The sequence below is a fragment of the Hyaena hyaena genome, unplaced genomic scaffold (assembly GCF_003009895.1).
Source record: "Hyaena hyaena isolate Hyena2069 unplaced genomic scaffold, ASM300989v1 scaffold_112, whole genome shotgun sequence".
Lineage (NCBI taxonomy): Eukaryota > Metazoa > Chordata > Mammalia > Carnivora > Hyaenidae > Hyaena > Hyaena hyaena.
The window spans coordinates 1,903,668-1,919,784 of NW_024080744.1; the positions used below are offsets into that span (position 1 = coordinate 1,903,668).

Here is a 16,117-nt window from a genome sequence, read left to right on the forward strand (position 1 = left end):
AACAGGAACCAGAAGGTTTGTTTAGACCAGTAGCAGAATCACTGTGGGGACACATAAGTCTTCCTTTTGCTAAGGTGAAAAGAAGTTTAAGCACAATTCAAATGAAATTCATTGGGATAAAAGAAGAAATCATTTGTACATTCTTGTCACAGAATCACCCATCAGTTCATAAAAATGGCTCTTTTAGGGGCACCTGGGTGGCTTAGTCGGTTAAGCATTCGACTTTCGCTTAGGTCATGATCTCGCGGTTCGTGGGTTCGAGCCCCGCGTCGGGCTCTGTGCTGACTGCCAGCTCAGAGCCTGGAGCCTATTTCAGAGTCTGTATCTCTCTCTCTTTCTGACCCTCCCCTGCTCATGCTGTCTCTCTCTCTCTCCCCTAGAAATAAATAAAAATATTTTAAAAAATGGCTCTTTTAAAAAGAGCTGAACTCGGGCCCAGTTGCAGAGTATTAAATTAGGTATGACTTTCACTCTGTGTTTGTACCTAAGTAACATATCTCTACCGGTCATGCAATAAGGCAACTCTGAGACTGGAAGCCTGGTTACAATCACTCCTCCTAATATTTTAGGCACTCCTTCTATAATTACCAAAGTTAGCCTTTCAAGAATTTCTACTCACAAATAATAAGATGCAATCACTTCTCCAGACAAATGACGTAGGCTCTATATATATGAAGAAGGGAGTTCTTTAGTTACACAATTGACAAATACTGATTAAAACAATACAAAAAGGAAAGAAAAGAAAAAAAAAGCCTGATGTTGATGCATAGAACTCAAAAAGGAGAAATTTTAATTGTTCAAAAGACTCAGCTACACGTGGCTGAATTTTTAACAACGCAGCATTTCATGTTTACATCTTAAAACAACCAAAAATGTCAGTGGGCATGATCTTTCTGCCAGACAAGATGCTACAGCAAACTATTGCAGACCTAGGTTTGGGGGCTATGGTCAAATCACTGCAGATTCTAGAAAGGATCTCTCACTGGTTCATCTCAGTATCTCATTTGCAGATGATCTTATAGAGAAGCTGGACAAGTAACGTCAATATGTGAGGTTTAGTGTGTCTGGAAGACACCCTGGGAGTGGCAGCATTTCTGGTACAAATTGGAGCAGGTGTGTGCTCCCCAAACAGCTGTTACACACTGCTGCTACTGGAGGTTTCAGACCCAGCATTTACAAATCATCCTAGTTTTCAAAACTTTCAAAGGAATCCAGACTTTTGCATGAAACTGATTTTTTTTTAATGTTGGCATAACTAAAACACCACCACCTTATGTAAATCAAACGAAATACATTCACCTGGACAGTACTTAGCCTCTGGGCTGCAAGTTTGAAAACCCAGACCTATTACTCTAAAGTTACCTTTTATATATGGAAGAAACCAGATGCCAGATGCTGCCTTGCCAATACTAGAACCCAGGTCTCTGGATTCCAGATCAGGTTTTGGCCCATTGCTACCTTGCTTGCCCCCACACCCCCCAGTGCATACATAGTTTCTTACCTCTTAGCTCTGCAAGGCTACACTGCTGCAATCTAATGAATGGCTTATTGAGACAATTCAACACAGTAATCTGCTATCTTACTTGGTCACCCTGCATTTTGGAAGCTCATCAGAAATTTATTGCTTTTGAGGCACCTGGGTGGCTCAGTCAGTTAAGCATCCGACTTCAGCTCAGATCATGATCTCACAGTTAGTGAGTTTGGACCCCGAGTTCAAGCCCAGAGCGCGCTGACAGCGCAAAACCTGCCAAGATCCTCTGTCTCCCTTTTTCTCTGCCCCTCCCTTTCCGTCTCTCTCTCTCCTCAAAACTAAATATTATCTTTTCAAAAAAGAAATTTATTGGGACGCCTCGGTGGCTTAGTCGGTTAAGCGTCCGACTTTCGCTTAGGTCATGATCTCACAGTTCGTGGGTTCGAGCCCCGCGTCGGGCTCTGTGCTGACTGCCAGCTCAGAGCCTGGAGCCTGTTTCAGTCTGTGACTCCCTCTCTCTCTGACCCTCCCCTGCTCACGCTGTCTCTCGCTCTCTCTCCTAGAAATAAATAAAAAAAAAGAAATTTATTGTCTTTATAATATACTCTAGTCTTGTGATTGTGGTAGTATGAGAAGAGACAGTATGATTTTGTTTTCCAGTGTTAGAGAAATTAGTACCCCTAATGGACAGTACTTGTCCCTCAGTCTGAGTGCCTGAATGGCATGCAGCAAAATGGAGAGCTTCTCACCACTGAGATGAGAAGGAATGAGACAGCAGTGCTGTGTGACATAGCTTGCTTGTTTCCAAGAGATCAGAATCTTTATTGAAAGAGCTCCCTTTTTTGATTTCCGGTTCAGGCCCTGAGCGGTTGATAAAGGAGAATTACTTAGCCATTATCAGAAGTAGTTGTATTTCCACAAAGAGCTGGTCCTAAACAAGAGTTTATCTCTACGACAAGACTGATAGAATTCACACAGATTATAATTCAATCAGACACCTAAAACAGCACATGTGTTGGCTGGTAAGATATGTGCAAAACCTTCAGCCACAACAAAAGAAATAACCGGGGAGTATTTCCTATAGTGTGAATACTGGGAATTCATGATAGAAAGTGCTGCTTTTGAGGCACCTGGGTGGCTCAGTAGGTGCAGCACCCAACTCTTGATTTTGGCTCAGGTCGTGATCTCACAGTTCATGAGTTGAAACCCTGTGGGCTCTGTGCTGACAGCATGGAGCCTACTTAGGATTCTCTCTCACTACCCCTCCCCCACTCACATTTGTGCTCTCTCTCTCTCAAGAAAAAAAAAGGTGCTGCCTTTGGTTGCTACAGGTAATGTCTCTATATAATTCACAATAACATTTTTATATAAATGTAATCCTAACAGAATGCCATTAGTCCAAAGAGTCAACTATCTGTGACCTTTGCAATTGTTTGCTAAAACATTCCCGAAAGCTTTAAGGTACTCTTCAAAGCATATTTCTTAGACATCACATCAGTCTTATTAGTAACTAACTGATCCTGCTACCCTCTTTGAAAATTGGGAACTGAGAAATGAAGGTTAAAGGTGAAGTCAAAATAATCTAAACCCGAAGCTTCAATCCTATTTGGAACACCAACTTTTGATATGAATTATTTTTTACAACTTAAAACATAGAATGTAAAACTCAAGGGCTTGATTCTAGTATCAGAGAACCTGGGGTTAGCTAGCACACTGGCTTCATCACTCACCAGCAGTGAGACCTGGGGCAAATTTCTTAACTTCCCTGAGCTACATTTCCTTACCTGTAAAGTAGGGATAATGATAGATCTAATTTGTAGAGTAGTTGTAAAGATCTAAGGAAATACTATGATAATGCAAAACAAAAACCCCAAATCATTTGGCACATGAGAAGCAAGCAGTAAGTATTACCTGCCATTGTTATTATTAACACATAAAGGCTCAAACTCAGTGAGTCGGAGGCCTTGGAATAATGACACACGATCATATCCTATAACCAAGTTCCCACCAATATCGTACTCTGGTATTAATTTCCCATTATGTTTCTATTCTGCCTTTTCTTTTTCAAGTTCCCCCTGTGTTCGTTACCAAAGAGAAAGAGCACAACTAGAAAAGGAAGGTGCCCTCATTCTCGTGAGCATTTCATGGAATTGTATTTTTTTTTAATTTTTTTAATGTTTTATTTATTTCTGAGAGAGAGACAGCGTGAGCAGGGGAGGGTCAGAGAGAGAGGGAGACACAGAATCTGAAGCAGGCTCCAGGCTTTGAGCTGGCTGTCAGCACAGAGCCTGTTGCGGGGCTCGAACCCACGGACTGTGAGATCATGACCTGAGCCGAAGTTGGACGCTTAACTGACAGAGCCACCCAGGTGCCACATGGCTTGGTATTTTTATCCCCAGTGACAAAGAAGCTAATGGATGATTGCTAGTGGGGACAGTCCATGCTAGGCTCTCTGTCTTCCAAGCAGAATGTGGGGCCTGTGATGTTTAGTTGCAGGGGGGCAAATGGAACGAGAAGGCCCAGGTCCTCCCCTGGGGCCTGGGTTTGGGAGTGATCACTACTTACAGATCTCCCTTTCCCAACTTCAGAAGTGGATTCGTTTGCTAAAACAGTCTCCTAACTGGTCTTCCTGTTTCTACTCTGGCCTCCATCTGGTCTAGTTTCAAGCCAGCAATGCGAGGGACCCCTTAGCTCTGTGGCTCATATTCGGTCCCTCTACTTCCAAAGCCCTCCAGTGGTCCCCCACCTCACTCAGAGTAAAAGCTGACATCTTTCCAATGGTCAGTGTGGCTCCAGGCATCTCCCAGGTTTCTGGTCACACCCGCCCCTATTGTTATTCTTAGAAAACACCAGGCTTGGAATGCCCTTCCTTGAGTCCTCTACAATGGGGTTTCCCCTGGCTGCAACCCCATTAACCTTTCCCTGCTCTCCTAGATGCTTGTCAACTTCCAGCATTCTCTACAGTTTTCTTACTAATTATAATTATTATCTGTGGCCTGTAGCAGGAGAGTAAGCTTCTGTAAGTAGGGGCCTTCTTTAGTTTTGTTCACTGATATATCCGAAGTGCCAAAAGAGTGCCTTGTGTCTAGCAAGTGCTTGATATATATTTATAGGATGAATGAATGAATGGTAACAGAATAAATGAATATATACACATGAAGACTTGATTCCCAGTGACCATAGCTGTTTTCGTGGGAGGAGCAGCTGGCCAGGGTGAGAACTGGCAGCAACTGATTCCCAAGAATATAAAATCTCCAGATCATGCCATGCAGATGCAAATGGGCTTGCTGCTTTCTCCCAGTGCCTATTAGAAAATGGACTGCAGGTTCTGCTTATTTAAAAACATAACAACAAACTTCCAGTGCCTTTCACGGATCTTCAGGCCAAGCTAAATTGTCACATTTCAGGCTGCCTGCATTGTGGCTCTGCGTTCTTCCATTAATGAGCTTTGAGGTCCTGGGAAAGTCAATTAACTTCATGGGGATCCAGCAAAATAAAGGACAACTAATTTTCTTTCCAACTTAAAAAATCACAGCATTAGGAAAAGGGTAAAAATAAGTTAATCCCCGCTTGACCACTCCTCTCTTTCTTTCAACCAATTTCTAAATAAACACCCAGATTTTAACAATTCACTCTCATAAGAAAACAGGCTCTCCTATCTGGCCCATCTCACAAAAGAAATGATATTAATGGTTGGGTGTGATGCAGCTTGTACTATTGCAGGTGATTCCTGAAGGTGGTGGTTCCAAAGCTACATTAAAGCTTTTGTTTAATTTGGAACGATGGCCCTGACCAAACAAAAAGCTTCTCTGCAGATAGCATTAAGACAGCTACCATCTTATGGCAATATGGGGTCATTGCTCAAAAGCTAGAGTCTTGATAATGTAGAAGTCCTTTAGGAGCACAGAGATAATCCAACTTGCATCATCTTACCACTTCCTATTGAACCTTTAGGCCACAAGTAAAACGAAGCTCTCAAAGTACCTGCAGCAATCTGCTTTGTGCCGACAATGTTAGCAACCACGTCTGTAGAAATAATAATCGCTTTCACTTACAAGTCCAACTATTCTATTAGCCTCATATGCCTCGCACCTTCCTAGCACTGAGGACACTGAGATGTAAACAACACGATCACTGTTCTCAGAGAGCTGTCTCTGAGGAGCAAAGACAGCCCAATGGGAAGCAATTAAAAAAAGAAGAAACAGAAGTGGCTCTGATGTTCAATGAAAGAGAAAGTTTAGAAGAAAAAAAGAAGCAGACATAAAAAGGAAAAAAGTGTTTTAAAAATTAAATTACTGAAATTACTACCCAGATACAAATATCTTCGACACCAATGGTATTCTAGACAGCCCCATCATTTATATAGATAGATACACTTTTTATTGCCTTTTCCTTCCTTCTTTTTTCTTTTTTGCCAAAAATGAAAATGCATTTTATCTAATCATAGCATTTTTAAAAAGGCTTTAAAAAATCACACTATAATAGTTAATGCTGTTCCACTATAAATATAAATCTACATCACTTTAATGGCTGATGTGTCCTTTCATACAGTCCTTTAATGGATTTACTTTAGCAATTCCCTACTGGTTAACTTCAACATACATCTTTATGCGGCTACCCAAATATTTATTTAGGATACATTCCTGTACATCTATCTGTGTGTGTGTGTGTGTGTGTGTGTGTGTGCACATGTTTATACATATGTATCCCGATTGCCCTTGAGTAAAGATAGAGTATCAGCCTCCAATCTTCATTTCCATAAGCAGCGGGTATGAGTGTCCATTCTTAGCATATCATTTAAAAAAAAATCTTTGCCAATCTGCAAGTTTAAAAAAATGGATCTAATTCTTGTTTCTTTTACATTTATATTGTTGGTGTGATATATTTTAAGAACATCCTTACAGGTAATTGATATTTCTTACTTTGTTAATTGCTGCCTGTTCTTAACTCAATCTCTTAGTTCCTTATTTTATCATTGATTTCTAAAAACTCTTCCTCTCTAAAGGCTACTAAAGTCTTTCTCATCATATACAAAATGAATAATTTTCCTAAATTAGTCACTTGAATTTTTACTTTGTTTTTTTAATGTTTTTTGGTAATGAGAATCTTTAAAAAAATGTATACAGGCAAGTCCATCAAAATTCTGTTTTGTGGTTATGCCCTTGCATATATGGCCTCATTTTTCTTTCTTTAATAATATATAGTTACAGCTTTTTTTCTCTTGCTATTTTTACATTTTTAATTTTCACATTTATATCTACTACATTTAAGAGGTCACAATTAAAATCTTACTATAACTTTTTCAGAAATCACACAAAAATATATGAAATCAACATGATCATACAAAGTGGGTTTATTTAACCAAAAGTACCTTTTTTATTTTCAATTTAAAGATGGACTTATGGGAGGGGATGGATATCCAGTAGCTCTTTTCACTTCCAAAGACTGTAGTACTCAATTATCAAAAGACATGAAAAATCTTCTTATTTTTCTGAGCTAACATTATAATATTCTTTTTAGTCACCAATTCTGTTCACTGAGTATGTTTTATCTTCTCACTAGACTACAGATAGATGCCTTTGCATTAAGAGAGTAGGCTGAGATTCTCTGATAAGTTGTCCATGAAACAGTAGTCACTGGATCCACACAATTTAGCATATAGTTTGGCACATGGTAAATTCTGTCTAATAAAAGAATTTTGTGTGTCAGACACATAGTAAGAGCTCTAGAGAATGAGTAAGATGATAAGTGGTTAATAGGGTATATTTAGAGTAATTAATCCAACAGCAACATATGGAATGAACAGAGATTCAAGAAAAAAAGAGAGAGGTAGGTCAAGTAGAAGTCTACTGCAAAATCTAGGCTTCCACTGAATGGGCCCACACAAATAGGGTGGGTAGAAATTAGCAAAGGAAGATTAAACCAAGACAGCATTGTAAGCCAGCCTGAGGGATAAGAATGAATAAAAGCTCCATGGACAGAAACCAGGAAAGTGAGAAGAAGAGCAACCTAAGCAGGACAGGGATATGAGTAGTGGTTTTGGTACCAGATATACTGAATTTACTTTCAGTGGGCCAGCTGTCTCATAGACTGTCAAAGATACAGGACTGGGGGCACCTAGCTAACTAGAAAGGAAAGCAGCCATGAGAGTACTTATAAGGTATCAGATACTGTCTTAGGTATTTCATTTACAGAACTGGAATTTAAATTTCAGTCATCGACACATTAGTCAGAGACAAGGTAAAAGACCCATAGAACTTGGTTAGATTATTGTTCTACCATTTCTAGCTACACAGACCTTGGGGCAATTTACTTACTCTCTTTGTAAACCTAAGTTTTGTCATCTAAGATATGAAGCAAACTCTGGAAAACAGTATGGAGGTTCCTCAAAAAGTTAAAAATAGAACTACCCTATGACTCAGCAATTGCACTACTAGGTATTTATCCAAGGGATACAGGTGTGCTGTTTCAAAGGGGCACGTGCACCCCAATGTTTATAGCAGCGTTATCGACAATAGTCAAAGAATGGCAAGAGCCCAAATGTCCATCAACGGATGAATAGATAAAGTAGATGTGGTATATATATATATATATATATATACATACATACATATACACAGTGGAGTATTACTCAGAAGTCAAAATGAATGAAATCTTGCCATTCGCAACTACATGGATGGAACTAGAGGGTATTGTGGTAAATGAAATTAATCAGTCAGAGAAAGACAAATATCATATGACTTCACTCATATGAGGGATTTAAGATACAAAACAGATGAACATAAGAGAACGGAAGCAAAAATAATATAAAAACAGGGAGGGGGACAAAACATAAGGCGACTCTTAAATATAGAGAACAAACAGAGGATGGGTTATGGGAGGGGGGATGGGCTAAATGGGTAAGGGGCATTAAGGAATCTACTCCTGAAATCATTGTTGCCCTATATGCTAACTACGTTGGATGTAAACTAAAAAATTAATTAATTAATTTTAAAAAAGAAATGAGGCAATAATAGTGTCTACCTCAAAGAGCTGGAATAAATGATATAATACATAAAAAGCAAATAGTGTTGATGTCTAACTCAATAAATGTGGTCACTACTGGAAAAACCAGAGAACTTAATAACTGGCTTTAAGGATGGTCCACATTAAGGGATAGAAGATAAAGGTACTTAAACAACGGAAGCATATTTAGGGAAATGGGAAAGAACCTTGAAAACACAATGTTATGGAAATTAAGGAACCAAGAGTTTCAAAGATGGAGTTACTTAATACAGTTTAGTCATGAGGATAAAGAACCGAACCATTCAGCCCTGGTTGTTCTTCACATGAGTAAAGCAAATTGGATAGTACCACATACCCAAAGTTGGTCATCCATGCCTGGAGGGTTCTTTTTGATAAAAGCACCATAGTACGTAGCAATATTCCGGTGATGAGAATATTTCTTCAACATGTTAATTTCTTGTTTGATTTCTTCCTCTTCATCCTGTATTAGAATAATAAATATTCTGTCATGAACATCATCATCTTTAGTAGGATTCTGTTTTTCATCACCATCTATATCAACTATGTAATAAATTCTTTAAGTTTTTTTTTTATCTGTGGTGATAAACAAGCACATTGACTATGAAGAAAAAAACAAATTACCAGACATCAAATTGGTCATCCTAGAGCCTCTTCTGTTTGTAAACAGGCATAGTATGCAACCAGCTAGAAAGAAAAATCTCATCCTTTCACTTGGAAAAGAGCAAGGTAGACAGACTATTGAAATAAAATTCACTCTCGGCTTCTGGGAACTATATCCACTGAGTACCTATCACTGATCATATATGGTATAGGAAAGATTGGGGAAAGAAAAAAATACAGGCTCTGACATTTAAAATTTGTTAGGTTCATTTTCTTTGAAGCCTACTTTTATTGAAGTAACTGACTGAAGATGATGAAAGTCAGCTGGGTAAGTTCCCTAGATCTGAAGAAGCTCACAAAACAGGAGAACTCATCTCACCTTCTGGAAACTAAACATAAAAAGAAAGGGGGAATGTGGCAGTGCCATGGATGTGAAAAGAGGTAACTCTCCTACAGACTAAGTTGCCTGATGTTCAGGTTTCATTCACTCTGTATTTCAATTTGGAGGTCCATCAACTTGGGTACTTTTGGAGGTCCAGGCACTACCTTGGGGTGTGCATGTGATCTCCCATAATTTTATTTTGATATGTACACATCAGTTGGATTTATTTCCAAGATTGGCAGGACAAAATTCCATCCCAGGAGTTGTTTTGGGTGTGCATTAGTAACAATTTTCTCCGAGTGTAGGTTGTAACATCATCTTTACCTAAAAGGCTGCGCATGCTGTGTACCTGTCTGTCCCCTTGCAGCCTGGACTGCTTAGCCTCACTTCAGTCTCTCCATTATTGGGCCCTTCTGCAGTCTTCCATGTGATGTCTTCTTTCTCCTTCCTCCCCTTCACATAACTTTTACTCATTATTCCTAATTGAGCTTAAAGGACCCTCCTCATGATGTCTTCCCTATTTCTGTCAGAACATGTCAAGCCCCCCCCGCTGCATCGTATCCAGCCCCTGCTCTTCACACAGGCACCATTATTTGTGGGTACAAATGGTTATTGTGTGGAGATGTGTCATAACTGCTCTTCTACTTGACTCTCTTCTTCATAGGTGAGCTCTTCTCTGTCTTCAGGTCTCAGTTCCAGAGTCCCTTCCCCAGCAAAGGTCTCTGATCTGTCTGAGTTGGTTCTAGCCTCGTAGATCATCACATGTGCCTTCGTTTGTAGCACTACCAGAATCGCAATCCACACTTATCCATCCTATCATTTGATTAAAGTCCCTTTTCCCTATCAGCTCGTACCAGCTGTGAACACAGGAATGGCGCCTCCTTTTGCTCTCTGAAACATGCCCAGCACCATGCAAAGTGTCTGTGAACAAATACAAATAAAAGAAAGGACACCTGCAAGGACCCCGCTACTACAGCGGCATCAGGGGTACTTGAGAGGCAATGGTAAGGGTGACATGAGAACGGTGAACGGCTGATATTTCCTCACCATGCAAAAATAAGTTTTAGTGGAAAACAATGGAGGTTTGCAAACTTGGGAGAGCAAAGCCTCTTACATGTCACAAGGCTTAACAAAATCAAAGACTAACTGATGTCAAAATAGAAAGTGTAAATGAGGTGCTGAGCTAAGGAAAAAGCATGTGGCCCCAACGATGAGGAGGGGAGTCCAGGACCAAGGGGCTGGGACAGTGGGTGAGGGAAGGGATGGCATCTGATGACCAATGGATTCTTCCCTGCAGCTATGGGAGACTATTTATACCTTCACCATAGCCTGAGGACAGACCGACCTTCACAGACCTTCTACTTGTTGAAAGGCCCCCGCAACACGCCTCAAATGTCTTACTACACTGCACTACGGTGCAGATTAAGCTATTTTAAACTTACCACGTGGGTCAAGTAATTGTGGATGAATGCAGGATGTGAGCGTACGGCCTTTAGGGAAGCCCAAACAGAAGAGGGAAAACAAACCTGAGGGTTTCTGTGGGTAGCCTGCTATCGACAGCTGCTTCCATTAAAGAGGCAACTACCTGGGGCAGTGAAACACCAATCCCTTTCCAATGGCAGCCTCCCAGGCTCACCTTCGGTCATTCTTAGGGACAAGTTGGTTGTCCAAGCATTGCTGACAGCCTCCTAGGTTCTCAACAGGATGAAGGATGACGTGGGACAATCCAAGAAAGGAAAAGTGTCTTAAAAAAGCTTACAGTAGGGGTGCCTGGGTGGCTTAGTCAGTTAAGCGTCCGACTTTCGCTTAGTTCATGATCTCGCGGTTCGTGGGTTCGAGCCCCGCATCGCGCTCTGTGCTGACTGCCAGCTCAGAGCCTGGAGCCTATTTCAGAGTCTGTATCTCCCTCTCTCTCTGACCCTCCCCTGCTCACGCTGTCTGTCTCTCTCTCTCTCTCTCCTAGAAATAAATAAAAAATATTTAAAAAAAAAAGCTTACTGTACTATTAAGAAAATGAGAACTTATCAAACAGTTAAATAACAGTGTGATTCAATATATAATTAAATCGAAAATAAATAATATTGGAGATCAGAAGGAAGGCAGCAAGTTCTCCATCACTTTGCAAAGGTGAACTGAGGCAATATGAAAATGAAGAAAGCATATACACTGAGGCAGAAAAATAAGGGTGGGCAGATGGGGTGCACGTTCACTTTGGGCTCCACTCTTCTCTGGCTACACGGTCTTAGGAAAGCAGCCTCGCTTTTATTTTTATTTGTATTTTTTAAAGTTCTATGTATTTAAGTAATCTCTATACCCAACGTGGGGCTCGAACTCACAAACCTGAGATCAACAGTGGCATGCTCTACCAGCTGAGCCACCCAGGCTCAGCTATCTTTTAGGACTTAAGTTTTCTCATCTATAATTACATACAGATTTTATAATAGTATTTAACTACATGCCCCAGTCTTTTGTGATATTTGAACAAAGTACGTGAAAGTTATAAATGCAAAATAAACACTGTGATTAATCTTGTCAAACAACAAATAAATAAATAACAAGGGTGGAAGGGCAAGAATGGAAGTATATTGAATTTTAGTTTAAACTCCATTGTTTCCAAACACAATTATGGAACCACTGTGCGTCATCGTTATGTAGCTTTAGCATAGAACCTTGATCTGGATCTTATATGACCTTGTAAGTGGGCATGCATTTCATCAGGCCTTTGGGGCTACAGTTTATCCTGATTTCTAGTCTAGGGCAATGAGGTCAGCAAGTTAGGCAGTAGAACTGAAAAGCACACACTTACTAGTAACTACAAGAACTTACTCAACCATTTGATAAGCCATCCAACCCTCTCACAACACAGCTCATTGAAAAGGATGAGTTAGAATGCTTTCAAAAAGACAAAGATAACAACAGAAGCTAGAATTAGATTACAAAGCTGTAAGAAAAGGATGTCTTCTGTTTTGTAAATGGATTAGTTTTAAGAATTAAGCGAAAGGATCAAGCTCAATGGGAAACAAATGAAAAAAAAAAGTAATGGTACTAAATTGTCACAAATTTTAAAAGGGAGTAATTTTAAAAAGCCAAGTCCAAGACATTAGGAAGAACTATTACTTCAGTACTGATACTTCAAAATCTAGTCCAAACTGATTTATTATGTACCCTCAGGCACTGCATATATACTCTGTGGATATCAGTTATTTTCACCTGCGATTGAAAATAAGAATATCTATTTAAGCTGCCTCTCAGAGCTTAGGAAAATTAAGTGCTTATTTAAGCTTAGCTTTATTATCAAAATAAAGAAGAGCGTTTTTTTCACAAGATCATGGGAATCTATTTATTGCTTAGTATTTGTGGTTGACTTGGACTGAGAGGGAGGCAGAGGGAGTAGACAGGCCATGATATTTAGCAGCCTCCTTTATGAAGAGAGGGAGTCCATCTTCCTCTTCTTGTTGCTGGGCTTGGTCATGTGACTTGTTTTGGCCAATGGGACATTTGCAAATATGACGAAGCGGAGACTGGAAAAGTACCGGTGCACCTGGGCATATTCTCTCATTGCTGGCAGAGAAGCCTTCCATGTGAAAAGAAAGTGGGTTTCAAATGCAAGGGAATAGATGTTTCCAGTAGTCAGTAGTACTGACTACTTCTAGTGATGATATCATATAACAATATGATACCATGGTTATTTATATAGCCAAAGCCAACCTCCACTATGTCCCAGAAACTGTGTGTGTTCCCTTATTTCATACTTAAAACAGCTCTATATAAGTAGATGATTTAATTATCCCATTTTACAAATGAGGAAAATGAATTTCGGAGAGGTTAAGTAACCCCTAAGTTCATTCGTATTTTAAATGTTAGAGCTAAGATTCAGAGCAAGATTCCTTTGACTCTAAAGCCCGTGCTCTTAATTCTATACTGAAAACACCAGTTACCCATGGTGATAAAACTAAAGCTGCTAATCATGAAAGAAGTGTCTGGGAACATTTTAAGTCAGGGATGAAGAGAAACCTGCCTTTGGTCCTCCAATTAAAGAAGCCTGTTAGCACGCAATAGTATTTGCTTATGAATGATATCAAGGGATAAAGGAGGGATTTTAAGTTGCATATTTAATACGTGTGGAATATACTTGAAGCATCTACAGTATGCTAGGATTTAAAAATGGAATTAATAAGACACTTAATATTAGTGTGCTCCATAAAAAAGAGTTTGCCCAGCACTCAATTCTCAATCCATGGAACAAGAGTAAAACTGAGCAACTCCTGGAATAATCCAAGGGACTGGTCAGTCTGAACTCGGAAGTATGAGATGCACAGACCCATCAGTGCCACCCCACCCTAGGCAGATGGGCACCAGGTGGAACCACCTCTGCTCCTACTCAACTGTCCTGCTTTCCATAGCACGTGTTGGCATTAGGCAGTTGCTTGTGTTAATTTCCCTATCATTCTCAACTCAACTGTTGATGGAATAGGACACAAAGTTGAAGATACTTTGCTATTAAAAAATCCCAGACTATTAGAATTTAAAGGGGTTTGTTGACATCTTCTAGAATGTAGTTGAAATACATTTTAAAATAATTTATAATAGTGAAATCCTTTCCTCCAGTAGAAATTTGATTCAGGATGCCAACATAGAGCATCAACAAAAACTAGACTTTTAAAATCAGTAACATTTGTTTTTGTGAGTGTAACTATGTCATATCTAATTATAAAATTAATCAATGAAAACAAAGAAGCTGTTTTAGTGAATACACTAGGTGTCTGAAACAAATATAAAGTGCCATATCAGCTTCAGGATCTTATTAATTTTCAGTTTTGTTTTGTTTCCATGGCATAGAGGAAACAAGATAAGTAACTGCAAATTTCTCTTTTTAAAGAGAAAACTTTGACATTTCAGTGGAAATTCTTCTTCCTGAATGAAACTGAGCACATGACGGGAGTGACCTAGCAGTACAAATTAAGAGGTTGCCATTTTCCAGTGTGTTTGTTGGTATATAACATACAGTTGGAGGTTTGTTTCGTCACACTTTATTATATATGAAAATGTAATAAAAGTTAGATGATAATTAAGCATGTATGGATCTCATAAAATTATCTCAAGGTGGGGTTATGCACCTGTAAACTATATTTTTAAAGATTGAAGGAACAGACCCAGAATGGTCCAATGACGTAAGCCTTGCGAGAACTGGGACTCTGCCTTGACATTCTGCAGGCAGTGCCTGGATTTGCTATATATGTTAGCCTTAAGCTAACGAATTCATTCAATAAACATTTAACTGCCTACTGTACCCCAGGCACAATGCTAAATGCTAATGATATAATAATACAATAATGGGCATCACGGATTCAAGCTCAGCTACAATGAAACTTAACTATAGGCTAGTGAGGAACACTGATGGAAATCAAAGAATGACACAGATGCATGAACAATTACAAACAGGAGATATATGGGTAGCTAATCTAATGGGAGGCATCAGGGAGACAGCGTCACGAATTTCAAGTTTGAGCTGAATTCTGAAGGCTATGTGGAGGTTACTGAGTTGGGAAGGAAGAAAATGTGTGACGTAGTGGGAGTATGGACGGAACTGATTTTTGTGCAGAAAAATAGTGATTGCCAAGGTCTTATAGCTGGAAGGGGTATGGTATGTTGTCTCCTACAGGGACTGTTGGTACCATGGAGAGAAAAAGGGAAGATGTCTGCAAGAGACACTGTGATAATAATATGCACTGAACATAGTGTCCTGCCTATTGTTCTCAAATGCCTTCTTTATAAATAACTATGCTTACTTCTCATAGAAACTTTATAAGAGAAGTGGTATTAGCCACAAGACAAGGTTAAGCAACATGCCCAGGGTAAGGGAGTCCTGAAGTGTCAAAACTAGAATACACCCAGATGAAAGTGCCAATCTACAGTGTTCTTAGTTCCCATGAGGCTAATCTTATCTCTCCCGCTGGGAAATGCTGCCCCTTAGAGATACAGCTAGCACAGCCTGATGTGCATTTTTCTCACATCCAAACTTCCACTGATGATGACTCCTTAGAAAACCATGAATTAAGAAAAAAAAAAAAAGACCCTTGATCAAGTAACACGGAAGTAAATGAGTTTTTCTCCTGGTAGTATTGTCACTAACTTGCGAAAAGTCTGCCATAAATAAGGCCCTTATATTCTCAGGGACCCTAGACCTATAATTCAGGTAACAGCTCACAGGAATTGGAATGAGTCTTTTCTGATGGTATAAGCAGTGTAATTGATAATGCCTTCCCTTTGTGCTTTGGTTACTAGGAGAAAATAAGTTTTGAGTTCTCAGTGGCTTATCATTTGGATTTGTTTTTTCCTTTATCTGGCTTTCCACTCTTTATATTTCCTTTGGTCTCTTGTTTTCAATATATATTATCCTTTTGTATAGCAGCTACTATGCACCAGGTTCTAGGTTAGCAAGCCCTGCAGGAGGTACAGAGATGAAAAATGCTTGGTTTCTGCTCCTGGCTCATTAAAGTCAGTAGGCTTTAAATGAGAGAGCACTTTCCATAAAGGGAACACAAAGGGTGAGCTTCAAGTCACTGAGAAGACAGCCAACATACTGATGGGGAAGTCAAGCCACAAAAGAGCAAAAGAGCGCAATAAGAGAGAACCTG

General features: G+C 39.6%; 1 protein-coding gene across 3 annotated transcripts in view; it reads right to left on the bottom strand.

Annotated features, from left to right (window-relative positions):
* Nucleotides 1-16,117, bottom strand: part of TNIK (TRAF2 and NCK interacting kinase) — a 398,088-nt gene that overhangs the window by 138,423 nt on the left and 243,548 nt on the right. For all 3 annotated transcript variants that reach the window (XM_039236518.1, XM_039236516.1, XM_039236515.1), the window contains exon 4: nucleotides 8,832-8,957. In XM_039236518.1, coding sequence (XP_039092449.1) covers nucleotides 8,832-8,957 — 126 coding nt within the window. The remainder of the gene's footprint in view (nucleotides 1-8,831; nucleotides 8,958-16,117) is intronic.